Source organism: Pinus tabuliformis, chromosome 6, assembly GCF_031772625.1.
Source record: "Pinus tabuliformis cultivar Carrire ecotype Pingquan chromosome 6, CPIR1, whole genome shotgun sequence".
NCBI lineage: Eukaryota > Viridiplantae > Streptophyta > Pinopsida > Pinales > Pinaceae > Pinus > Pinus tabuliformis.
The window spans coordinates 86,659,353-86,687,223 of NC_142292.1; the positions used below are offsets into that span (position 1 = coordinate 86,659,353).

The 27,871-nt window shown below is 40.3% G+C and overlaps 2 protein-coding genes across 3 annotated transcripts in view; one reads left to right on the top strand and one right to left on the bottom strand.

The window, feature by feature from the left end:
• Positions 1–6,514: 6,514 nt before the first annotated feature.
• On the top strand, positions 6,515–18,391 carry LOC149257388 (uncharacterized). Its single transcript, XM_089371174.1, has 3 exons — positions 6,515–8,852; positions 8,963–9,525; positions 18,257–18,391. Exons 1-3 carry the CDS (start codon positions 6,929–6,931, stop codon positions 18,389–18,391), a joined length of 2,622 nt encoding a protein of 873 aa, XP_089227300.1. The 5' UTR covers positions 6,515–6,928.
• Positions 18,392–19,296: 905 nt separating this feature from the next.
• Positions 19,297–27,871, bottom strand: part of ACD5 (Diacylglycerol kinase family protein) — a 184,277-nt gene continuing 175,702 nt past the window's right edge. For both annotated transcript variants that reach the window (XM_089414229.1, XM_089414226.1), the window contains 2 exons: positions 20,019–20,085; positions 19,297–19,883 (listed from right to left, as the gene is read on the bottom strand). In XM_089414229.1, coding sequence (XP_089270355.1) covers positions 19,746–19,883; positions 20,019–20,085 — 205 coding nt within the window. In that variant the 3' untranslated portion in view covers positions 19,297–19,745. The remainder of the gene's footprint in view (positions 19,884–20,018; positions 20,086–27,871) is intronic.

The window sequence follows — 27,871 nt, forward strand, 5'->3', positions numbered from 1 at the left end:
TATCAACTATGACAAGTAAGATGAACTTATAAGATCATATAGATTTAGCAAACTTGGTGTAGCATCGAGAATATGTAGCATAAAATGTGTAGTATCATGAATAAGACATCTGAAATGTGGTATCAAAACTAACTGCTGAGTATAGAGACATAGAGATATAACCAAAACCCTGTATGTACTTATGTTGTCCTGCAAAAAAATATGTCAAAGATGATACTCATATTTCAAATGTAAACACTAATCATACATACTTGAGGTAGGAGACTTACCCTTGACTGTTGATGTGTGGTCCTTACTGCAGTAATCCTTGAATGCATGCTTTTTCTTGCCTTCTAGGAGATCGATATTGAATATGTTGTATCTATGTAATTTCAGATCTCCAGGGTCTGGAATTTCGTCTTGTGGCGGCCCTCTAAGTCCTCTTTGCAACCCCACAGGTCTGATCAAGATTGGATTCTTCAATAAAGAGTTATGTCCAATCTCCCACGATGACCTGATTATAGCCTGGTTCAGTAGAGCAAACTTGTACGAAGTGCCACATGTCATTGTTGCAACCTTTGGCCCTGAAAATGCTACTCAAACTAAAGTCCACCCTCTTTCTGTGACTATTTACGAAATTTGAATCCAATGCTCAGAGAAAGTTATGACAATTTTCCCAACGTCACCTATTTGACATGGAATTCGAGAGCCTACAAAAACACTAACTTCCTCAGATCATATCTCCGAAAATATAGCGAACCAAGATCTAAAATTCGATCACGAGGTTCATCAAGATTTTGGCTCAAATTGGTTTTAATTTTAGCTTCTAAAGCTTCGCAGAAAAAAACTTATAGCGAAAATGCCACGATGACATGTTTGAAGCCACAAAATCCCTACAAGAGGAGGATATGAGGGTCATTATTTATATGAATGTCTTGAGTTGAGAGGGTCCTCAACAAGTGAACGTTGGAGGGATTTTAGGAGCAAAAAAATATTATTAATTATTTACTATTCAATGACCACAATCAATTATGAGTGCCATGCCACAACCCCATAGGGTTTCAGCCCACTAACTGGGGTTACTAACTTCAAACGCACATAACTCTCAAACCGTGAAGAACTGGGAGGCGTACCACATATCAACGGAAACATATCGACGAGTAGAATCCATCGAGAATATCTTTGACACAAAATAATATGAGTTGTCAAGTCAAAATGCCCTTGCAAGATCGGGGTAGCCCCTAGCCCTGCTTGGGTTGACCTCAAGGGCAACCACTGATCAACAATCTACCCCTTTGGCATTGATGGCAACACAAGTACTCCCCCTGCAATCATGACACCTCTTCTCACTGCCTTCTCTCCCCCTTTATCATCAATGGCAAAGGGTAACTCCCCCTGACAAACAGTCGTCATGCGGACCTGTACACACCTCCACTCCCCCTTTCTACTCAAGTAGATAAGAGAAAGAGTCTAATGAAAACTTGGGAGAATCCCAAGCTTTTGGCGAAGATACTCAAATGCTTCACGAGGTAATGGTTTGGTAAAGATGTCAGCGATTTGTACCTTTGTGCCAACATATTCAAGCTTGATATTCCTTTCGGCAACCTACTCTCTAATGAAATGATATTCAATCGAAATGTGCTTTGTTTTGGAATGCATCACAGGATTCTTAGAGATACTAATGGCGCTGGTGTTATCAAAAATATGGGAATAGGCTCATAAAACTTGACTTGAAGACCTTGCAAAGTTTGCTTCATCCAAAGAACTTGTGTACAAGAAGTTGTTGCCGCAATATATTCTGCTTTTGTTATGGATAACAAGATTGAAGACCATTTTTTACTTAACCATGAAACAAGACAACCACCTAGATAGAATGTTGCTCCACCGGTACTTTTACGATCATCAACACTTCCTGCCCAATCTACATCTATATAAGCTTGGATAACTAGATCATTTCCTTTGGGATAACATCGACCATATTCCATTGTGCCCTTAAGATATCGAAGAATTCTTTTGACAGCAATAATATGATATTCTTTTGGTGCTGCTTGGAATCTTGCTACTTGTCCAACTGCCTACATCACATCAGGCCAGGACGCTGTCACATATAGGAGACTACCAATCATGGATCTATACAACCTTTGGTCCACATCCTTTGATGAATCTTCTAAGCTTAACTTGCAACCTGTTATCATGGGGGTAAGGACTGGCTTGCAATCTTCCATCTGGATTTTTTTGAGCATTTCCTTAATGTACTTGGTTTGATATATGAATATTCCTTTATCCTGCTGAGAAATTTGAAACCCCAAAAAGTATGTCAACTCTTCAAGCATAGACATTTCAAACTCACTTTGCATTTTTGTGGCAAAGTCTTTACTTAATCTGTCATCATTGCTTCCAAAGATTATATCATCCACATATACCTCAATAATCGTTAGGTTATCTTGATCCACTTTCACATAGAGATTGTTGTCAGTGCTTCCTTTCTTGAATCCTTGTTGATGTAGATACCTATCAAGATGATCATACCAAGCCCTAAAAGCTTGCTTGAGACCATATAGTGCCTTCTTTAATCTACAAACGTAGTTTTCTTTGTCAATGAGCATAAAACCTTTGGGTTGTTCAATGTAAACTTACTTTTCCAATTCACCATTTAGAAAGGTTGACTTAACATCCATTTGGTAGACCTTGATTTTTCTCAAGCATGCATAAGCGAGAAACATCCTGATATCTTCCATTCTGGCAAAAAGAGCAAATATTTCTTCAAAATCGATTCCTTCAACTTGTGCATATCCTTTGCAGAGTAATCTTGCTTTATTCCTAGTAACTTATCTATCCTCATTCAATTTGTTTTTGAAGGCCCATTTAGTTCCAATAACATTTTTATCCTTTGGTCGTGGAACCAATTCCCAAGTGTCATTCTTCTCAATTTGATCCAGTTCTTCATTCATCGCTGCTACCCAGTATTCATTTTGACTAGCTTCCTCAAAATTGATAGAATCAAAAGTCGCTAAAAGGGCAAGATGGGCTTGTTGTGATGAATGAAGTTTTCGACTTCTTCTAGTTCCAATTCCTTCATTTATGTTGCCGATGATCTGATTTGACGAATGATTCTTTTGATACCATTATTTTCAACCTTTTGGAGAAACTTCTTGTACATCCTGCTGATCATTTCTTATTTCTTCTTGGTTGAATGGTGTTTCCTTATTTGATTGGACTTGTTCTGGAGCTTCTTCTTCATCCTTCACAGATTCTACCTCAAGCCCCTCAAATTTTCTCGAAGAAACGATCTCATTGTTATCCTTTAGAACACAGTCTTCGTCAAGAGTAACATTTATACTTTCAACTATTTGTTTTTGCCTTAGATTGTAGCATCTATAAGCCTTTCTTTTGCGCAAATAACCAATGAAAATACCTTCGTCAACACGGGAATCGAACTTGCCCAATTTTTGGTCTTCTCTTTTGATGTAGCATTTACTTCCAAATATTTTGAAGTATTTGACATTAGTTGATCTTCCTTTCCATAGTTCGTACAGAGTCATGTTACAATTGTTCCTGAGCAGGCCTCTATTTATAATGAATACAACAATATCAATTGCTTGAACCCATAATTTATCGTCTAAGTTTGAGTCTTTTAACATGGTTCTAGCCATTTCCTGTACAGTTCTGTTTTTTCTTTCAGCTACTCCATTCTGCTGTGGTGTTTTGGCTGTTGAGAATTTCCTTTTTATTCCATGTTCGTCACAGTATTGCTGAAATGCTTTGGACGTGAATTCTCCACCATTATCTGATCTTAGACATTTGATCTTCAAATTGGTTTCATTTTCGACCAATTCCTTGTAGATTTTGAAACATTCGAATGCCTCAAACTTTTTCTTCAAAAAACTGATGGTTGTCATTCTAGTGTAATCATCTATCATTAACATAAAGTATAATTCACCATCTAAACCTTTTGTTCTCATAGGACCACATAGATCAGTATGTATTAATTCCAATGGACGTGACGCAAAATGTTCCTTTGTCTTCAACTCGAATTTTCTCTGTTTGTCTTGCCGACAAGATTCACATATCATATTGGTAGGTTTTGAGATTTTCGGCATTTCTCTAATTGCTTCCTTTTTGTTGATCTTGACCAAATTGTTGAAATTTATATATCCCATTTGTTTGTGCTATAACCAGCTCTCGTCTTTTTTTCCAAGAAACACCCTTTAGTTGTCTCATCCAAAATATATATGTCGTTTGAAGCTTTGCTTGTTGTAGCCACAATTTTACCAAACTTGCCTTTCCTGATTTCACATTTCTTCGAATTGAATAACATCGTGTGTCCTTGATTGCACATTTGTCCAACACTGAGAAAATTGTGATTCATATTTTCAACCAACAACACATCCTTTGCTAATGCATCCTTACTTCCAAGAGTGACCATACCTGCTCTTATGACGTTTGAAGACCAGGCATTTCCAAAAGACATTGTTCCATCCTTCTTTTCTTTCAAGGATATGAACTTATTTCTATCTCCAGTGATATGCGTTGAGCAACCATTGTCAACATACCATACGTTTTTGTTGCTTTGAGCCTTGAGAGTGAAAGCACACCTTTCAGTCTTCCTTTTCCATACTTGTTCATTCTGATTTTGCAAGAATTCCTTTGAAGAACTTCCAAGTATACAATCTTTGGTCAAGTGTCCAAAATTGTTACATTTGTAATATTCGACATCATCTCTCAAATGATCAAAGAGTTTATAAACAATGGATAACAAGTGAGCACTTCATAATGGCATGCCCTTCCATACTGGGTTTTGGCATGTGCTAATATCTCCCAACTCCAAATAGGGTTAACCAAATATCCTATTAGGTGGTTTCTACCTCCAACGGGGGTATTATGTCTGTGGTACATCTTTCAAATGGTGGTGCCATGTGGCATAATGATGGAGTGGGGAATGAAAGGGGGCAACCTGGATAACATGCCATGGTACAAGGGAAGCCCGCACTTGGGTAAATAATGTGTAGAAGGGAGCAATCATGGTGCATGAGTTACCCCGGCCTTGATTTTTCCACCCTTCTTCATATGTCTTTTTCATTTTCATGATTTTCTTTGGTTAATTACTCGAGGCTCTAGGTAATGAGAACATGATGTATAAAATATAGCATTGGATACCCCCTTATAAGTTGGGGCGGTTCATCACCCACCAGAGGTTGGGACAATCGTGGGTTCCTGAATGATAAAGGAGGCTCATGAAGTTCCATGTAGGAACTAGGGTGATGGCCATGGAATGACGTAGAGCTCATGTCATGGCTTTTGCCCACATGCTAAATGCTTTTGTCCCGACCATATTCTGCATTTTGTGGTACAATTTCCTATTGAATATGGCCAATTATGCTTTTTCTTTTTCTTTTAGTTGCATCAACCTTTGGGCATCATTCCAGGCCCGACCCAAGACATGGGGCAAGGAGAGGAGGTGGCTAACCCTATGTGGACACAGTGGAGGAAAGTGCAATGTTGTGAACATCATCATCAGGATAAAATCGACAAGGGTCTGGAAAACCAAAAAATCGATAAAATTGGGAAAATATCCGTAAAAAACAATGAACATCAGCTAGGCCAAAAAATCGTGATTTCAAGATAAAATCGTGATGTTATCGAGATGTTCGCAACACTGGGAATGTGGACCCAGGTGGGAGGAGAGATGATTTGGGGGTGTAATGAGTGAAGGGGAGTAATATGTGTGAATCGAGGAGCGGGATCACGCAACCAAAATTAGCGTCGACCATGTAGTACCATCCCTAAAACCAATAAGTCAGTAAAAGAGATCTCACGGGACTAGGGTGCAAGGTTAACATTCCAAAAGAGACCTAGGGGACAAGAGCACAGACCTAGACCACTCTTTTCGTCGAATCCCCCCATTAATCCATGCCCAAATTTTTTCATTATCAAATAACAAGGCATACCTTTAGATTTGGGAGGCCCACCTTTAAACATATTATCATGACAGATGGGTGAGGGACCAGATGCCTGGCTCAGGTGGCAGAGAAATGGCACATCGAGCTAGTTGGTGGATGTGAGCAATTGTTGGTTGCCTACAAAAGACCATCATAGAGAAAAAAATTCTCCTAGGGATATCAACCAAAAAATGGTGGGTAACATCTGGCTCTAACTGGGACATGATCTCTCGAAAAAGTGGGCAAAGCTACTCGAACGAGAGGTCATGAGAAAACACCAGCAATCTCTTGGTTACCATAAGCCTGTTACCTGAACATATCAAAGACTAAACCAATGGGCCAGCATGTTTTTATGGTGTCTAATGATCACCATAGTTTTAAAAACCGTTCCGGTCCAACCGGTTACCGGCCTAACTGGCCGGTTGGGAGGCTCACCGGTCAGAACCGGTGAAAAAACCCGGTTAGAAGCCCCATTTGCCCGGAAAATTGACCTAACCGGTAAAAACCGGCCGGTTTAGGTCAAAACCGGCCGGTTTATTGCTAACCGGCCGGTTTATGGACAGGCCGCCGGTCAAGCAAAAAAGCGCACGGTTTTTTGGAACTGAGGGCGGTTTAGGGGTTTTGGGGGTGAGGGAAAGGGATTTTCCCTCCAAAAACACCCTCACACTTGCTATAAGACACCCCTCTCACTCTCATTTGTCTCACACAACTGATTTGGAGTGTTTGTGAGTGTTTGTGAGTTTGTTTGTGAGCTTGGAGAGTGTGGAGTTTTTGCTGAAGTAGTCATCTTGGAGTTGGAGTTGGAGCTATTTTGGAGATAGTGTGTAGCTGTCAGTGGAGTTGCCATCATCAAGAGGAGGCTAAGGGAGCTACTTTGCATTTCCAGGTAAGGATTTGCACTTGATAATTCCTCATTTGGGTCTGCTGTCCATGAATTATTTTTTTTGTGCTATAAACTTCTCACTTCAATGATCTATCATCTATGCTAAGCCTATGAACTCTCTAGCTCTATGCTATCAAATTTTGTAGCTTGCATGTGCATTTTTTTTCCTACATTTATCATTGGTTTTCCATGTTCCTTAGCTGCAATTTTTTTTTTAAATGGCAAATTTATTTGCAAATTGTTATTATTTCAAGCAAACATGGCTCCAAAAGGAAAGGACAGTGCATGGGCTCATTGTGATGTAGTTGAGGGAAAAATGATATGCAAATTATGCCATAAATCTATTGGAGGTGGGGGTATTCTTAGGTTGAAACAACACTTGGCTGGGATAAGAGGCCAAGTAAAGCCATGTGATGCACCAAATGCACTGTTAGGTCCTATTAGGGCAGAATACATTGCCAAGCTTGAAAAATTTTATGAGGATAAGGCTAGGGAGAAGGCCATCCAAGATGAAATTGCAAGGAAGAGGGAATTATTAGAAGCCATGAAAGAGAGTGGGTATGATGATTATGAGATTCAAGACTCCACTTCTATCCCTTCCACCAATGACCCCTTTCACTATGTTCATCCTTCTGTTGGAGTTGGCCAACCATCAAAAGGACCAAAGAGACCAAACATCCAAAGTTATTTCTCATCTTCTGCCACCATTGCTTCTTCTAAATCTAATCCCACTTCCTCCCAGCCAAGTTCTCAACCCACTTTGGATCAGCATTGGAAAAAACAATGCAAAGAAACTTCTCACCAATACATTGCTAGATGGTGGTATGATTCAGATATCCCATTTAATGCTGCTCGCTCACCTTATTACCAAGCTATGTGGGACTCTGTTATAGCTGCAGGAAAGGGCTTCAAAGGCCCTAGTATGCATGACTTGAGGGGAGCTCTTTTGCAAAAAGAGATATCTTCCATTGATGAGTATTTGACTGAGTTTAGAGAGTCATGGGTCAAAACAGGTTGTTCCATTATGTCAGATGGATGGACCGATGGAAAGAACCGCACTATCATTAATTTCCTTGTTTCTTGCCCTCAAGGAACCATGTTTTTGAAATCAGTTGATGCATCTGATAGGGTAAAGGATGCAAGCCTTCTATTTGAGCTTTTGGATAACATTATTCAGGAAGTTGGGGAGCAGCATGTTGTGCAGGTCATCACTGATAATGCCTCAAACTATGTTCTTGCTGGAAAGATGCTTGAGGCCAAATATAATACCATATTTTGGACTCCATGTGCTACACATTGCATAGACCTCATGCTTGAGGATATAGGCAAGGTGGAGTGGGTAAAAAACACTGTAGAGCATGCCAAGTGCATTACAAAATACATTTACAACCACTCATGGGTATTGAGCCTAATGAGGAAACACACTGGAGGCAAAGAGCTTGTTAGGCCTGCAATTACGAGATTTGCAACTCACTTCCTCACGTTGCAATGTCTCAATGGTCAACATAGAAACTTGCAGAAAATGTTTTCCTCTGATGAATGGTCTGAATCTCGGTGGGCTCGTAGACCAGATGGAAAAGACACCAAAAAGAAAGTGTTAGACACTTATTTTTGGAAAAGGTCTGTAGAGCTTGTGAAAATTACCGAGCCCCTTGTTAAGGTGCTAAGGTTGGTGGATGGGGAAAGATTGGCCATGGGCTACATTTATGAAGCTATGGATCAGGCAAAGGAGCAGATACGGGCAGCTTACAATGACAGGTTAGCTAAATATGGCCGTATATGGGAGATCATTGATAACAGATGGAACAATCAACTCCATCGTCCTATACATGCAGCCGGGTATTTTTTGAACCCAAGGTATCACTATAAAAATCGGCTAGGAGATCAGCATGATGGGGAGGTCAGAGCTGGATTGATTGATTGCTTGGAGCGCATGGTCCCTAACCATGTAGACCAGTTGGATATACATAGACAGCTTACTATTTTCAATCAAGCAAGTGGTACTTTTGGCAAAAACTTGGCAAAGATGGCAAGAGATGTGGACCAACCAGGTAAGCAATTCCAATTTCCATTTTGTTTTTCATTTCAAGTTAAAATTGTTTACGTTCTTTACAATTCAAATTATAAACTAAGTTACTAATTATTGTCTTTTTCTTTGCAGCACATTGGTGGGAGTCATTTGGTGGCCAGTGTCCTCAATTGCAAAGGTTTGCAATTAGAGTCCTCAGTCAAACTTGCAGTGCTTCAGGTTGTGAGCGCAATTGGTCTGTTTTTGAGCGCATACACACGAAGAAGAGAAACCGTTTGGAACAAAAACGGTTAAATGATCTTGTTTTTGTGCAATACAACCTTCGACTGAGGAGGAACCAAATGATGAGCAAATCACCTGATCTAGATCCCATTGTGTTGGACGATATTGATCCAACATCAGAATGGGTGGAGGAGACTGAAGATCCTGTGTTTGAGGCTGATTTTGATATCGACATGGCTTTAGCGGAGGATGAGGCAGATTATGTGGCGGCATCAGAACCAGGATCAGTAGCGGCATCAAGGAAAGGCAAGGAACCAATGGAAGGCACTAGTCGTGCAGGTCGACAAACTCGTGCTTCCACTAGGTCCACTTCTATTGTCATTGGTGGCATTGATACTGATGTTGCAGATATGGCAGAGGCATCCTCAGACTCTGAACCAGATGATGTCTATGTAGCTCCTGATGATGATCCTGTGTCTAGTAGTGGTGATGATCTTGATGATTGATCATGTGTACACTGTAGACTTGTAGTAGGCCAATGGCCTCATAGCTTGCAGCATTGTTTTTGGACTTTATAGGCCATTTAGAGCCTCATTTCTTATGTATTTTGCTATTTTGTCGATGATATGTATTGCACTCGATGCCATTTTGATATATTCACCTTTGCATGGTATATAAATGAGCAAACTTTGCATATTTTGTCTCTATTGGCTTGGAATCATGGTTTTACATCTTAAAAATAGTTTTGTTTCATTAAAAATTAATTATTTAATGTATTTTTTAAAAACCGGTTCGTTTAGACCAAACCAGTCCCAGTTAGACCGGTTCCGGTCGGTAAACCGGTTAGCTAGGTGGACCGGTTCGGTCACCGGTTCCGGTTTTAAAAACACTGATGATCACCCATGCCTAGTGTTAGGCCATAAAATCAAGTAGCATCAGATGTGTTCTAGCCACGAAATTTGGTGGAGAGGTTGGGGCACATGAGATCTCCAATACGTAGAAAGGATTTGGGCAGATTCTAAATAGTTTAGGAGATATTAAAATAATTAATATTTTTAATGGAGTCCCTAAGTCTAAACTTAGGGAAAATAAAATATTAATGGGAATTAATATGAAACTGTGTTAGAATGGTCCAAAAGGCATGGATCAAGCCAGATCTAATCTTAGTCGTTGATTAGGGACTTAATCTCGGTCGTTGATATGTCAATAGGAAAAGTATAAGAGGAGGCTTGAGGGTCACTTGGAAAACACACCAGAGTGATCAATCATTCTATTCTCTAGAGCGGGGTTTGCTAAGAGAGATAGAATTAGTGATTGAGAGTTGCAGCTGAGGGGCATTGAGTACAGAGAGACAAAGAGGCATAGATAGTGCTGGGAGAGAAGTGCAGTAGCCATGGAGAGTGATGCAGAGCCAACCAGGGCTCACGCAGGGCCACGTGGAGGCAGCTGGGAGCTGCGCAGAGCTTCAGAGAGGCCAGCATTGCTGATGGAGAGGGCCAGAGGGCTGACGTAGGGCCTCCTAAGGCTAACGCAGGGCCAGCGTTGGGCAGAGAGGGGCTGACGCAGTCCAGAGAGAGGCTGACGTTGGGGCTTTTGGGCCAGATTGGTGCTGAGGAACTACAGGAAGGATTATCCGAGGTTTTAGCAAGGAGAGGTATTACTGCCAAGAAAATTCTCTGTAGGTTAGGCTAGTTTCGACACCCAGATTGTACTATGATATTGCTTAATAAGAAAACCCTCAGATAGCTGCATCGGTTTTCCCACATTGGGTTTTTCCGGGGACATTGGTTCAAAAATAATGGTGTCATATGGTGTGATTGTCTTTGTTTCCTTTAGTTGTTGATCTGTAATATGCTGAGCATGCACTAGTGTTTATTTTCAGTATTTACATTGTAAATAACTTGTTAAGTAACATAACAAGTAGGTAGGATAATATCAGATAAAGTGCATGGAGGGTTTCTAACTAAGTAGACTTAGAAACTTCAACATGGTATCAAAGTGTGATTGCAGATCACATGAGGACTAAGGACATCAACCAAGCGGAGAAATAGCAACAGAAAATAGTTGTCCCGAGGTGACAAAAGTTGTTTCTAATAGAGCAGCAACAAAGGAAGGGTGGCGCAGTGTCTACGTCATCAAGGGTGAGTCGGAAAGAGGCAGCGCAGAGGCTAAGGAAGGCAAAGAGAGCCTCACGCAGAGCCACACAGAAGCTGGGAGGGCTAACGCAGTTGCCTGAGGAGACCGGTTGCTGGTGTTGGGATTGCGCAGAGCCTAGGAGTTCTCACCTTCATGTTGCTGGGGTTTAGAAGGTTGTGGGAATATTGCAGAGTGGAGCTGGTGAGGTACTGTAGTCAGAACAGTACCTGACAAAGCAAGGCCAAGAGGAGTTGCTACCGAGGGTTTCTAGCCAAGGAACCCGGATTAGTGGTGTGGTTGCACAAGATGATCAGAGTAGGGGACATCTCGATAGCGGTAAAAGGATTTCCAGGAGGGAAATTGGGACTCAGACGGAGTCCAGAAGAGAACTTCCAGACGGGAAGTAGAGACTCAGAGGAGTCGAACCAAGAACTTCCAGGAGGGAAGTAGGGGAGCATCATGGCACTACACGGAGTAAGAGACCATGATAGACTGGACGAAGCGTCGAACTTCGCAATTTGGAAGGCCATAATCTTATCCGTACTTCACAGAAATCATGTCAAGAACTTCACCTTGAAGTTTATTGTTATCCCAGTCGAACCCAATGATAACGACAAGTACGAGGAGGCAATGGCGAGGGCCAAGAGCATCATCCTTTGACGGGGTCAAGGACCATGTAGTACCACACATTGCCGAGAAGGAAATGACATATGAGATGTGGGAGGTCCTCAAGAAATTGTACTAGCATACTTCTGTGCAGAGAAGAATGTTGCTTGAGAATCAGTTGAGGTCGTATCAGATGAAGAAGGGAGAACCGATTGACACCTTCCTCGAAGGACTGAATGAGATCCGAGATCAGTTGACTACTATAGAATCCACGCCAAATCAGGGGTTGATGGTGAGGAGAGCCCTAAATGTTGTCTCAGAACACTGGGAGGTATTTGTCCAGAGTATATTGGGCAAAGGGACACTTCCACCTTGGGATGAGATGTGGGCGGCTCTTCGCTAGGAAGAGATCAGACAGCGGTTGAAGACAGGTAGCAGTAGCAAGGGGATCAAAGTCAAGCACGAGGAGGAAGATGTTGCCCTAGCATCTGAGGGAAAGCAGGAAAAGTAGAAGAAGAAGTATCTCTCCTAGATCAAGTGCTTCCATTGTGGGGAACTGGGTCATTATGCAACCCAGTGTCCAAGGAAGAAGAGTAAGGGAGAGTATTCCAAGACTAAGGCAGCACCAGCAAAGGCAGAGAAGGAATTTTTGACAGACGATGATTGTGCCATGAGCGCACACATGCCACTTGAGAAGAAGTGGGGAGACATCGAGCTGTAGTCAGGCGGACTACAAGCGATGAGGGGCAGAATCCTCGAGGTACCCAGCCTCTTGGATTAGACCTTGCTATGGGAGCCCCGAAGAGGAGTAACAGGACTGGCTGATGTGGGTAGAGACGGATGTGGATGGAGCGGTAGAGAAAGCTATAGTGCAGGAGTCCCGAGACAGTGCGAGGCTAGCAGGTTGCAGTAGTGCGAGAGGCACAGGAGTGTTGCACCAGTGCAGGATGGCACAGAGAGGTGTGTAATGGTGCGAGATGTAGGAAGTTTTTGCAGCAGCGCATAGATTAGAGAGGGAGCACTTGTCAGCGGTAGAGGGAGCTTCAGCATCAGTGGGTGTCTCTAGCCCAATAGGGAGGTCAGATTGGGAGATCAGTTACTTACTTCTCAGTAACTGAGTTTCAGTGCAGCAGTGGGCAACATGATGCAGCATGATGAGAGGAGGTGCAGTGCAAATGTCGCGCTGGGGGAAAGGACCAGCAGCAACACGGATGCAGAGGGAGCTATCGTACAGATGCAGTAGTGGCAGTGGCAGAACCATGGGCAGCAATACAAGATGCAGTAGTGCAAAGGATGTTGGGCAGGAAGCCCTAGCATCAGCACATGTACCAATGTCGGATGATCAGAGTAATACTTGATGAGGAGTATTGCTAGAGCACAATCCTCGCTAAGAGGGAGTGTTGATTTTGGGTAGCATCGGATGTGCTCTAACCACAAAATTTGGTGGGGAGGTTAGGGCACATGAGATCTCCAATACCCAAAAAGGGTTTGGGCAGATTCTAAACAGTTCAGGAAATATTAAAATAATTAATATTTTTAATGGAGTCCCTAAGTCTAAACTTAGGAAAATAAAATTTTAATGGGAATTAATATGAAACTGTGTTAGAATGGTCCAAAAGACATGGATCAAGCCAAATCTAATCTTAGTCGTTGATTAGGGACTTAATCTCGGCCATTGATATGTCAACAGGAAAAGTATAAGAGGAGGTTTGAGGGTCACTTGGAAGACACACCAGAGTGATCAGTCATTCTATTCTCTAGAGCGAGGTTTGCTAAGAGAGATAGAATTAGTGATCGAGAGTTGCAGTTGAGGAGCATTGAATACAAAGAGACAGAGGCATAGATAATGTCAGGAGAGCAGTGCAGTAGCCAGGGAGAGTGACGTGGAGCCAACGAGGTCTCACGTAGGGCCACGCAAAGGTAGCTAGGAGCTATGCAAAGCCTCAGAGAGGCCATAGTTGTTGACGCAGAGGGCCAGAGGGCTGACATAGGGCCTCCTAAGGCTGAAGCGGACCCATCCGGGGTGACGCATGGCCAACACCGAGCAGAGAGGGGCTGACGCAGTCCACAGAGAGGCTGACACTAGGGTTTCTAGGGCAGATTGGTGCTGAGGAACTGCCAAAAGGATTATCCGAGGTTTCAGCCAGGAGATTTGTCAAAAACTGAGAGGTATTAGTGCCAAGGAAATTCTTTGTTAGGTAGGCCAGTTTCGGCACCCAAATTGTACTCTGATATTGCTTAATAAGAAAACCCTCAGATAGCTGCACCGATTTTCCCACATTGTGTTTTTCCGAGGACATTGGTCCAAAACTAATGGTGTCATATGGTGTGATTGGTTTTTTCCTTTAGTTGTTGATCTGTAATATGTTGAGCATGCACTAGTGTTTATTTTCAGTGTTTACATTGTAAATAACTTGTTAAGTAACATAACAAGTAGGCAAAAATAAATCAGATAAAGTGCATGGAGGGTTTCTAACTAAGTAGACAAGAGCACGGACCTAGACCACTCTTTTCGTCGAATCCCCCCATTAATCCATGCCCAAATTTTCCATGATAAATAAACTAAAATAATCAATTACCAAATAACAAGGCATACCTTTGGGTTTGGGAGGCCCACCTTCAAACATACTATCATGAAAAATGGGTGAGGGACCACATGGTTGGCTCAGGTGGCGGAGAAATGGCACATCGAGCTAGTTGGTGGATGCGAGCAGCTACTTATTGCTAACAACAGACCATCATAGAGAACAAAAATTCTCCTATGGATATCGCCCAAAAAATGGTGTGTAACATTTGGCTCTAACTGGAACATGATCTCTTGGAAAAGAGGGCAAAGCTACTCGAACGAGAGGTCATGAGAACACCAGCGATCTCTTGGTTACCGTAACCCTGTTACCTGAACATATCAAAGACTAAACCCACGGGCCAGCATGTTTTTATGGTGTCTAATGATCACCCATGCTTAGTGTTAGGTCGTAAAATCAACAAAAAAATAAATATATGCAAATTTTAATCTAAATGCAGTTAATTACCATGACAAATATCATATGTCATTAGTTCTAATGCGAAAATCTACATGTAATGCATCCTACCCTTACATGCACTTGGTACAAAACTAATATTATGTGTAATCATAAAGCTAGTGCAACTAACATATCATCAAATCAATATAAATATGTCGGCTTATACAATTACTCATGTAGTAAATGCCAAAGCGAATGTGGACAAAATCACATGGATGATAAGGCCAGTGGGAGGTAGGAAAATAGAATGCTGACACATGGATGATCACGTGAGGAGAGGAAACAAAAGGATGTAATCTAGTCCATGAGATCCTTTCTTCTAGCAAAAATATAGAGATGTCAATGATTAGGCACATAAATGTTTGATAGATGGCAACCTCAGGTATATTATTTCCATTATGGTCCTTATCATTTATGTCATTTTTATGGCCTCTACAGGATTATGATTAGTAGGCAAGGGAGACTGATGAGATGGAAAAACACAAGTAGGTTCCTAGAGGATTGATTAATATGCATCATTGAAACTCCATAAAATTGTCATAAGTATAAAATTCTAGAAGTTTTGTTGTTGCTACATTGAGGGTAGCGAAATTTCTTCTAGGTCTCCTTGAAGAGCGAATTGTCATCTTATGGTTTATCTTGACTCCATTTTCACCCAAAAGGTAGGCACTAGTCTAGAAATCCTTGATGATAATATCAACTGAACGAAGCATTTTTATTTTCACCTTCTTTTCTCCCTCCTCATTCTTCATCCTTCAAGAATAGGTAGCCCCTCTAGGGCTTGGTGCGAAATCCCTTAGTAGTGAGATCATTCAAAACTAATCTTACAGTCTCTTGCATTGGTGCTTCTTCTAGGTCTCCTCCAATTTTGAGGTCATTCTCATGGATGGATTTCAAGATATTTGATGCCCTAGCCTTCTGTTAATTTTAGGTATGTTCTATGCTAGAGCAATTTATTTAAATTTTCATAGTTAGCAATCACATCAGCATTAAGGTAAACTGCAGATAGAACATAAATATAAATCGCAAAAGACAAGCCAAGACAAGAGGACACAAGATGTGGCACTATCTAGGGACAAACCCCAATGTGGGGAAACCCTTGATCAATTCTTCTTTTATGTTCTTCAAAGTTCAGCACAGAAAGTGAGAGAGATAGTACATTTACAATAGAAGTCAATATTTTGACTTTTGATATCACATGAGATCAGTTGAAGACATATTGCTTGAACTGATTCTCTAAGGTGACTGCTTCACCTATCGTAGTGTTGTATTTCGTCCATTTGCAGCACCTTGCCGTGTAGCACCATGTTGTACCATCACAGTGCTAGACCTGATGACTGAGCTGCTCTCATCTGTTCTCATCATCATGTTGCCCATCATGCTGCATCTTCCATCATCATGCAGTCTCATTACTAATCATGCTGCCCTTTACATCATTATGTAGTCTTACTAATCATGCTGCCCTTTACATCATTATGCAGTCTCATTACTTATCATGCTGCCCTTTACTAACATGCCCAGCATCTTAGTGTTGTACCAAAATATCACTGAGTTGTTCTCATTGATCCAAGAGAGGTTCCAGTACTGTTAGTGTAACCCTCTTGCTCCTTGAATAGCTTATCCTTGAGGCTGCACTACTAGTCAAATCCATGTTGTCTAAGGTTCTTCTATGACAGCACTTAGTCACCATGAATCTATACTCAACGTTTATCCTCACGCTGTCACCTACAACAAAACAAGTCTCCTTGCTGCTCTTAGATGTCTCCATTTGACTACGTATAGGGCTGCTAGGACAGCGGATAAGTTAAGCGATGTTTGGACAGCGTATTGACTGTGGCTCCTTCATGCATGCCTACAGTTATCTCACCTGACTGCGGCCTTCTCTTTATTAATGCGGCCACCATCTATATGGCTACCATCTACTGCAGCTAGCATCTATACCTGCGGGATTATGACTGCGGCCTTCTCTTTATGACTGCGGCTACCATCTATGTGGCTACCATCTATTGCGGCTACCATCTATGCCTGTGGGATTATGACTTCGGCCTTCTCTTTATTACTGCGGCTACCATCTATGTGGCTACCATCCACTGCGGCTACCATCTATGCCTGCGGGATTATGACGTGCTTCTCTACGTTACCACTGCGGCTACCATGTATGCCTGCGGCTCTATCTCATGCTTGACTATGTCTCTTTCTACTGCAGCTATCCTTGACTGCGTTTAGAACCTCTTTTCTAGACTACATATAAGGTGTTACATGAACAGCGTACATGACATGCCATGTGTATAATTGTGGTAGGGCTCCTTCCGACTGCGGCTTCACCATGAACAGCGTATAAGGCTTGCATAACTGTAAAAGAGTCTTTATTGATCAATAGACATGTCTATTAGGCTTCTGAGCCTACTCAAGTTGCTCGCTGACTTGACAATTTATTTTATAACATAAATAAATTCATAACTTCATAAATACTTATCGGAATCGGATGATCTTTAAATCAATCCTACACCTCTTGATGAGAGGGATACAATAAAAATATCAGCTGCCATAAATAAAATGACCCACGTGGAGTTTGGCCCTAGTTGCCAATTTTAACACCTTCGTACCGAGTGGGAACCCTTGAAGATGCCTCGACTTGGAGATTTCTTGAAGGTTTATGCTAAACTACTTGTTGAAGTACATCATACAAAGCATTTTCTCTTAACTACCCTGACCTTGGATGAACCTATATCTTGGCATACATATCAACCCTAGGTCTCGTGTAGCTATCTATCACAAGGTCTTTTTTGTGGAAAGTCTTTCTAGCTTCTCCCAAAGCTTGAACCTTTATTGAGCCTTTCCATTGAATGAGCCACCTTGCCCCACTTCGAACTTATCCTAGGGATATTTGTCACAAGTGAGGGATACTGTGACTCCTCCCATCGGTGAAAATCTGAGAAGAGAAGGGGGCATAGGTTGGGGTGACAGTGGGCCCTTGTCCCATTGTTGCCATTTGATCTAGTAGTTGTCCCTTGAGTACCCCTCCTAGGACCCCTACTAGATTGTGTGGCAACAGGCCCCTCTGGCATGAGTAGGAGTGGAGGCTTGGAACCTTTTGAATCAATATGATTCATGTAGACTGTACTCCATTTTGCATCAGAGGCATGTGCTAGGCCCAGTTTTGAAATCTCAATGGGCTTCATCAGACGCTGAGACCTGATGGATTCAGAGATTGCGTAGTGTTTGGTAGTGTGGGTTTCCTATAAGCTTCATGTGTTTCCCTGGTTGGTGATCTATCAAGGTCTCTCATCCAGGTCTTGTATGGCCTTGAGTAGCCTTTGCTATGGATTCCACCCCTTTTGTCCCAAGGTGGAAACTGTGAGGCACATTTTTTTGGGACTACTCTTTTGTGAGGTCAAGCTGTGATCAAGTTCAGTTACAATTGGCAAGTGTTCTTCAGGGGCATCTACATTGGCAGGCAGCTATGTTGGGGGATTCCAGATCTGTGATTCGGGAGTCTACCTGGCATTTGGCATTGTTTCAGAATTTCGGCATTATTTGTTCTTTGGAAGCTTTGCTGCAAAGATGTGTTTGATAATGAGGTTAGTTCTTTGGTTGCTTTTTGTCAATTATGAAGAGAGGAGGTATGTATGCAACTAATGGAAAAAGGTTAATCATTGCTTAAAAATTCCAAACAGTTAGATTCTGCTGCTTATGATTTCATGGTTGTTTTAGTTGCACTAAGGAAGAGGGCGAAGTACCATTGTAAATATCCTTCCACTTTTTCTTGCTGCTGATATAAATATTTTCTATGTATTTAAGAAGTATCCTTTATCAAGAAGAAAATAATAATTAAGTTGATCCTTAAAAAAAGTTATACTACAATGTTGATTAAATCATTAATTTCCCTGCTAAACATTCTGATATGGCATGTCTGCATTCTTTCTTCAATGAGATTGTTGATGACTATCAGTTATATTATTTTGAACTGTAACCAGAACTCTTTGAACTGTCAGTTGGAAGAAGATCATGATTATTGATTCCTTCATTACAATAAGGATGTCTTTTGTTAGGAATATTAACCATATCCAATTTCTGTTGCAACTGGATCTTCCACTAGTGGTTGTAATGACAGCCCAACTGGTAACTGCAACAGGTTTTTCTCTTTTGGTCTCGAGTCTCTATCAGCCACTGCACATAGTAAAATCAATACTGCACACATAAAATACTTTAAAAGCCCCTAAATTTTCCATTTTATTGGATTCTTTTGTATTTTTTCATTTGAACCATCCTTTTACGGATGCTGCTGTCCTCAATAGTAGATAGTCTTCTTCCATTGTTATAGGTAGATGGATATATATTTTTGGTACAATTCACATGGTGCTATGGATATGCAAGTCATTATTGTTGTATTGTTTGTACTCCTTTCCATCAGACAAAACTAATCATACAAATCAAAGCATAATGAGTTACAGTAATAACATTCATGGTGCACAACAATTACCTTTCTAAAGACTGTCAGAATACATCTTATATTTTATTAGTGCACAAAAGGTGGAGCTTTACATTACTGGGGGTTACAGCAGAGATGTGCACTTCCCCTCCCAATATAGGCCAACATGTCTTCTTTGGAAACCATCACAAGCAATTCCAACTCTTCTCTGAAAATGCCTATCCTAGTATGATACTGTATGGCTAAATCCATTTCAAAGTGTATTATTTACTTGTGAATCAGTATCAAGTATAGTCAGTTTTGGGACGTGTTTCCCCAAAACAGGATCTTACATCTTCAGAGAATACAACTAATGTTCATGATGTGTGGCTTTATTCAAACAAAACAATCTCTTTTTCAGTCGGAAAACTGATTACAGTAGCATACATAATGGTTTAAATTGGAGGAGGTGACCCCGGATTTAAACAAAGAATTTGGTGATATAGAGAGCAGTACATCAAAGTTCAGGACCGGTAGCAAATAAACTAATCAAACCTCGAAATACTTGGGCAGATAGCTGGCATGCAGGAAAAACCTCGCCGTCCACATTCCACATACTTTCTTCACCATGAGATACAAAAGTGAAAGCCGTTGTCTGTCTCCACAAAAGTAGAACATCTGTTAAATTCATCATCATTAAGGACAAGACAATGCAATATACAAAATATTGCCAGTACTACTGAATGATGCTCAGATTGAAACAACCATCATAATATAAATCAAGATATACTTTATGGTGCTCAATAAACTTGAAGTCTAGAGGATCTGCATCCTTCCTTGTAAGTCGCAAAAGATGCCTGCAGTCATTCATCAAAATTGTAGTGTCAAATAACACTTAATGAAGCCATGCACTTGCATCTCTGACAAAGTCAAAAGTGGTATTTATATATTTAATCATGTAACTAAGCTCAAAAAATGATTGTTTTGACAGAATCACAATAATTCAATTTTAACAATGATTTAGCTAAACTAATCAACAAGTCAATATGATAAACAGTCTGAGGATGGACAACGTTGAGTGGGAACCTTCACAGGAAGTTTTCAGTGTCCAGGCCACAGGGACATCTTAGAGAATCAGTGTCTAGCAAGCCACAGGTCAAGCCAGCAAGATCTCAATGAGTGTGGAAATTCAAATGCCCAAGTTTCTGGACCATTATGGAGTCAGACCTGGCTTTTTATCACAGAAACCCGGATTCAACAACTGCTATAAAAATGACTAAAGGATCAATTTCATGCCTCAATTGGAAGGGAATCCCGTTCCCACCCTCTATCCCCTATCACATTAAACAATAACATTAACACAAAAGAAAGCACAAGAAGCTCCCATGAGATCCAAGGAAAATGGTAATATGTGTAAGTGAGTAACCAAAAGTCACTGTAAACCCTGACTGTTAACATACAGTACCATGAGCTTAAGGAAGCGCTGTTAGCCCACACTAGTACTTGTGCACTGGATGGTGACAGAGCCTAAGGAAGCGCTGTTAGCCCACACTAGTACTTGTGCACTGGATGGTGACAGATCCGTGGATAACACAAATATGAATGTTTTTTTAATTAATGTGAGCCGTATGAGATGACCTTTGTGTTGGAAATACTGAGAGGGGGGATGAATCAGTATTTCTTTTACAATTCTTATTTTATGCCAGTTAAGATTACTTAAAAACAGAACACAAAATCCCCCATACTTAAATTCAAAAAGAGTCAAGGGATCTCTACTTGAATGGTTCATGAGGCACAATACTTGCTAAGGTTTTGCAAATGGGGTAGCAAGCTAAGTGGGCTTGATTGTGGGGAAAACTCCACAGTTAAGCGCGCTTGAGCCAGAGGAGTTCTGGGATGGGTGACCTCCTGGGAAGTCCTGGTTACCGGGTGCAAGCCCCGGAAGTGATGATTGATGCTATGTGATTCGTTCTCCACATTTCACTAGTTTCAATCCCACTTCTTCACCCCTGTGAGCATCACCCGATGCAATGAGTGCTAAGTGAACTATTCAAAAATCATGAGAAATTAGTCAGTTACGACTACCTCTCATGGAAATGGTCATACGTTTGAATGACTTACTTAACGCAGTTGAATCCCAAAAATGATATCTAATATAATGCACTGCGTAAATCCCCCAAAATTAAAAACAAGTAAATAATTTTATTAATGAGAATAATGAGGACTCCAATTTTCTTTTACAACAAATTAAGTACAACAATACTTTAGGGCTCCAACCCTAAATGAAGACGCCAATATTCAAATCAACCAGACTCCAACCTCTACTATACCATCAAGCTCCAACTTGGTCTATTTGAGGACTCCAATCTTCTCAACAGTTCAGACTCCAACCTAGTTTTCCACAAGGCTTCAACCTTGTGTGAGGACTCCAATCCTCTAGGGCTTCAACCCTCTCAATTTAGTTCAGTTCTTCAAGGTGGCTTCTCAAGACTTCCATAATCTTTCTTCAACAATTTCTGAATAACATCTGACAAGGTCTTCAAAGAACGTCTCCAATGTGTTCTTCAAATTCAGTTTCAAAGGGTTTCCAAGATGTCTTCAATGTGTTTCTCCTCAAGTCCTTTTTAATCTCACTCTATGAAAGTGTCTGCAAATCTGCCTTTTCATCAGCTTCAACAATGCTGCTCCAATCTCAAAAAAAACTTCTTCACAAAGACTCCATAGAAGACTGCCTCAACTGATCTTTAAGAATGCTGTCTTCAAGAGTGCTCAATAGGTCCTTTCCAAACAGTTCTCAAGGTTTCTCTCCAAACAAGTCTTCAAACATAGCTGGTCTTATTCAAACAAGTTTTACAAGAATGTCTTCAAGTACCTTAGAGCTGCATTCAATGATTCTGCAATACAGTTGCTTCCAAAGTATACAACAGGCTTCAAGGTCTCCTTCAATATATTCTACAAAGTCTGCTCTAAAAGTAGTTCAGAAGTTTGCCTTTAAATGATGCCCAAAACGGACCTCTTGACTTCAAGACTACAAATCTGCTCCAAGCTGTACCCAAAAAACCTTCTCTCAAACGATGCCAAAGTTTTGTTCCAAAAAATGTCTAAAGCTTTGCTCACAAATGATGTCAAGATCTCAAACAATGTGTCACAGGCTCACAATCACAACCAATATAACCACAGGTCTGAACTTCAATGTAACAATCCCAAAATAATCTTCAAAGTATCCTCAAAGTTTGCTCCAAGTCTCTGCAACAGGTCCGAGCCTCTGATTTGAGTCTTCTGTAATAGGTAACAGGAGTATTACAATTCTACAGGTCCGAATATTTGCCACAATTACAGATGCACAGGTCATGTCTCCACAGATGTGGACTGCAGTGCCTTAAGTGCGAAAATTACACCTTCCACAGAGCTGAGAACAGGTCTGAAATTTGTTGCACAGGTCCAAGATATACTGTCCAGCAAATCCGTGGTTACCACAGGTCCGAGCTACACTGAACTACTGAAATGTTTACAAATCTAGCACAAATATCAATCTTCCATAGGTTGAGAATAGTCTTTGTCCACATGTCCGAAAATATGTTGATCACAAGTCAGAAATACAGAGAACCAACCACAGTCTCCACCAAATTTCATCTTCTTCTAGTCTTCGTAGTTCACCGAGACTTGTATAGACCGAATTCTATCTCTGCTTCTGTCTTACATTCACCGAGTTGATGCCTTAGAATGATGAACCCGATTTTATATTTATACACATTTGACCTTATTACGAAGAGATACAAATTTTAGAGGAGGAGCCAACTTCTATAAGTAGGCTTAGGTCGGCTAGGTTCAAAAATATATTATTCCAACTTGTAAAATCATTTTCTCTCAAATTGTAAGGAGTTAGGAGGCAAGTAAACACACAATGGAAAGGGTTTGAAGACCTCTACAAGCTGGTGTAAAAAGTTTTTCAAGATCTAGTCTCTAATGTCAAGAATGATAACTTTTTCTTTCATGAGAATGTCTTTTATGACAGCCCTTAGGGTTTTATGGCTTGAATAAGCTAGGGCTTCTTCTCATGTGTTATTTATTCATTAGAATTAGGGTATCTTCAACGAGGCTAGGGCATCATGTAGTCATCAAATATTTAGGACTTTCCATCAACAATTTAGGACTTCATTCATGCATCCATAGACTTAGGGTTTCATCTATGCACTTAGGGTTTTCATCATCTTCAACAATGCTTCATCCTATTGACATTAATGACAACTTATCCAACACTTTGGTTTCATTTTCCCACGGGTCTGATGTTGAATCAAATGTTACTTCATGTTGATGTGCTTTGTTCGTTGATGGGATCTAGGACTCTTGGTCAACTTGATTGCAAAGTCTTGCCAGTCAAAAATTGGAATAGCATTACCTTGTTTCTCCTACAAATCCTTTATTATCTTCCTAGTGTTCAATTTCTTATGGACCTAACACCCGACACTTAATTCCTTGCAGAATAATTGATCTATTGATTTAAATGCACATCTAGGTTCCTAACACAATAATATTCAGTGGAAGCAAATATAAATAACCAATCACATAAAACAACACACACAGATTCTGCCCAAGATTTTCATTAAAACAAAATCCAAACATAAGTGGGCTCCCAACTTGGGATAATGGCCCAACTAAGAAAAAACAAAATACAAATAACCTAGAACTGATCCAACAGAACTTCCCTAGATCGGTGTCCGATCTTCTCTACAGATTTGGATCTCAAGTCTCTTTGCACTACTTCTGACCCAACACACCACTCACTGAGATCCCACTCTCAATCTTGTGCTATTGTAGTGTATCTTTCTCCTCTCCTCAGCCTTGCTTTTACAACTTTACTTTGAACTAAATCCCTAATCCTAACCCTAATATCAAAGTGATTAAGGATTGAGATTAGATCTCGCCTCACTTGACCTCAATGGCTAAGATTAAAACAAAATCACTAAAGTAAATTATTTTACTTTTCCTAAGTTTCTTTTAGCTTAATAAACAAACATGCTAATATATGTTTTTTCCTAAGTTAGGCTAAATTACATTAACAACTTGCTCACATTTGAGCAAGTGTTCCATAGAGAATGTGGGCGACTTGTGCATGCATAGACACATGGCTTGTCAAGAAGTACTTGCCCAAGCTAAAAAAATCAGCACCTAAGCCACACAATCTCCTTTGTTGCAATTGCAGCGACCATATACTTTGCCTCTACAGTGGAATCTGCTAGGACAAACTATTTGTGATATCTCCAAGAGATAGTTCTTGATCCAAGAGGTAGATACTTTTTTCTACTTATCCCATCAAAGTCTGAATCTATATGTCCAACTAGTTGGAAATCCTCCACCTTAGAGTATTAGATCCCAATGTCTTGAGTTCCCTTCAAGTACCCTAAAACTCTCTTTGCAGCAAACCAATGGTATTTACTAGGTTTTAGCATGAACCTAGAAAGGATCCCAACTGTAAATAAAATATCTAGTCCAATAGTGGTATGGTAGATGAGACTCCCACCAAGCTCTCTATACTTAGTTGCATCTCCAAATTCATACCCTTCTTTTGGTGTTGGCTTCAAATTTTGCTCCATTTGAGTATAGAAAGGATTACAGCCAATCATGCCAAATTTATTCAACAACTCTCCAATGTACTTCTTTTGGAAAATGAATACTTACCTTGGAATCTACCACTTCTACAGTTGCGGTTGGAGATGATGATGAGGAGGAGCCATGGGGCCCCCTGTCTGACTCTAATGATAATCCAGAGATTGATCCACATGATCTTGGCTCCTTTGGCAGTAGCCAGCAGTACTAGTCACGGTTTACTTTTGTTGTAGAGGTCATTTCTAACCTCCTTGGTTATGTGTTTTTGTTTTGATCTCTATATCATCATCATGTATGTATTGGACAGTGCACTGGGCGCCATTTTGATATAATGGATATACACATGAGCCTGCTTTGATCATATGTTGTCTTCTATCTATATTCTAATGCTGTGCATTTGGAAACATGAATGAAAATCTTTAAAATTATGTTTTTTTATAAAAAAAATAAATATTTAATGTATTTTTTACAATGACTGAGTCATTGAAATCAAGCCGGCCGATTCGATACCAAGTCAGAGTCGGAGTCGGAGTCGGAGTTGAACCTCGGTCAAGTCGGTGTCGGAGTCGGAGTTATAAAACATTGCTTCAAATACCCAGGTTGTAGTCAAGTTATCCCATGTTTATCATATCAAAACTCTTCTTCAATTATTTCTTTATGGATGCAATAAATGTTTCATAGTTCCTTGTTATCAAAAGATCATCTACATATGCCACAAGATACACTAGAGTTTTTCAAATTTTCTTGACAAACAAAGTTCCATCATCAAGATTAAAGTGCTTGAAATTGATCTTCAAAAGATGCTTGGTTAGCCTTTCATATTGTTACCACATGCATCATCTAAGGGGCCTGTTACCATAGATCCTAGCAACCTAGTGCAAAGCCTCTCTAGGCACTCCAAGTAAAGGGCTACAATGGAATCAGCAAACACTGTCACCTTAGTGGATGTTCCCCCGATGTTCTGTGGATGGATGTTATCCCACAAGGGAGGCTTCTCCAATAGGTCTCAAAGATTAAGTAACCCAAGGATTCCCAAGCTAAATACCCTCTAAGGACTCTATTAATTAGACACCCTAGAATAATATTCAATAAAATAGGGCTCCAAGTGAAATGACGTAGCAAGTTAAAAGCACCTATGGCTAAGTCTAGAAGGCTAATATTGCTCTAGGAGATTCTCAAGTAGATTCCAAACACATACTACCTTAACTTTAATGGTTGTTGTCATAAATTATGGTTTTAAATAAAGACAATTTATAGTGTTCAAATTTATGACATTAATAACAAAAACAACCCATAATTAATGATAATCAATAAATAATCAAAGGCTATTTAGTAAGGAAATGTTGAAAAGTGTAACTAGGTTCGGTCTTCATAATGACATGTAAATATGATTTTATGAAATAAGATGTAAATAAAGAAAAATGAAATTATTTTATTGACTTGCTTCATGGGTTTCATGAGCAAGGGTTTTTGTTTTTGAGTCAAGACTCCAATTGAGAGTCTTTAGGATTTATTTGTCATCTAGTCATAAAATGTAAGAGTCATTGTCGTGTAAATGAAGTCATGTTACACTTTGTAAAAGGTCAATATTATCTATGTAAAGTATCCTCCAAGAACTTGTCACCAAACCTCTTCAAGTCGGCCTACAAACGATAAGGAAGTTGCTAGATCAAGTCGGCCTAATTCAGCCTAAAGGGCAACAAAGGAGGTGTATATATAGCCTAACTTGTCCTCCATTTGAAGACAAGAAACTCAACTTACTTGAGATAAGAAGAAGTGCGAAGATAGGGTAAAAAGGAAGAGCGAAGAAGGAGTTGAAAGAGGAGTACGAAAGAAATAAAAGCGAAGTTTCTTCTAGGCTATACGAAGACAAGAAGGGTTTCTTCTGGGACAACGAAGTTTCTTCTAGGTAGCAGAATCTTCTAGGACAATGAAATTTCTTCTAGGCAACAGAATCTTCTGGGGCAGCAGAATCTTCAGGGAAGTGCAAAGTTAGGGCAGCTAGAGAAAGACCCTTTTGGGAGGTCGAAGTAAAGACCTAGAGACCGAGATTCTCTAGGGAAGTCGAGGAGAAGCAGTAAGAAGGATAGAGACTGAGTTTCTCTAGAAGAAGCCGAGGAAAGTAGTGTGAGAAAGGCAGAACGAAGGAAGAGGCAAAGTATCAAGGTTGGTGACAAGGTTCTTGGAAGGATACTAGAGTCAAGGGTTTGTGTAATGGTCTTGGTACTTATCAATTGAAGATCTAGAAAAAGAATTTTGATCGGGTTTTCCTCACAAGCGGTGAGAGGTTTGGCCCTCGCTGGAGAAGCCTATATACTGTGTCACTTGTCTCTTTTGTTATCGCATATTGGTAATTGTCTTGATGAAAGAACAAATTAATAAGCTAACGAAGAATTGATTATAAGATTAAGAAGAAAAGAGCATCACAAGCAATTATCAAGAGAAATTGTTATTTATTGAATGCCCTAGATTTCTTAACATGGTATCGAAGCTTAGGTGTTGAAGATAAGAAAGGGCAGTCAAGGCAAGTGAGCACACAAGAGACAAACTTTAAAGAAGGATCAAAGCAAGTCAAAGTACTCAAAGCAAGAAATCTAGATATTCATCAATCTGAAACCCTAGATCTACATCTACTATATTGAAGTCATCTTCAAGAAGGAAGATCGAAAACCCTAGAAGCACTTCAAAGATCATCACTTATACATCATCAAAGAAGTAGAAGCTCTTTAAGAAAGAAGTGTTAATCAAGGTTGTCGTTGATGACAATATGGCATTGTCGAGATGGCAAATATTCTTGTGATTCTTAACCCTAATCCTAGGACTGTCAAACCCTAACCCTAGCTTTACTAAACCCTAAAGGTGTGAAACCTTAATCCTATGTATCCCTCCATCTAAAGCCCTAAAATAAGAAACCCTAGCATCTACATCTAAAGCCCTAAAATAAAAAACCCTAGCATGATTAAAAATGAGCAAAGCCTAGCCTTTATTAATAAAACCCTATTGGCAAATGAAAACCCTAATATGCTACAAACCTAG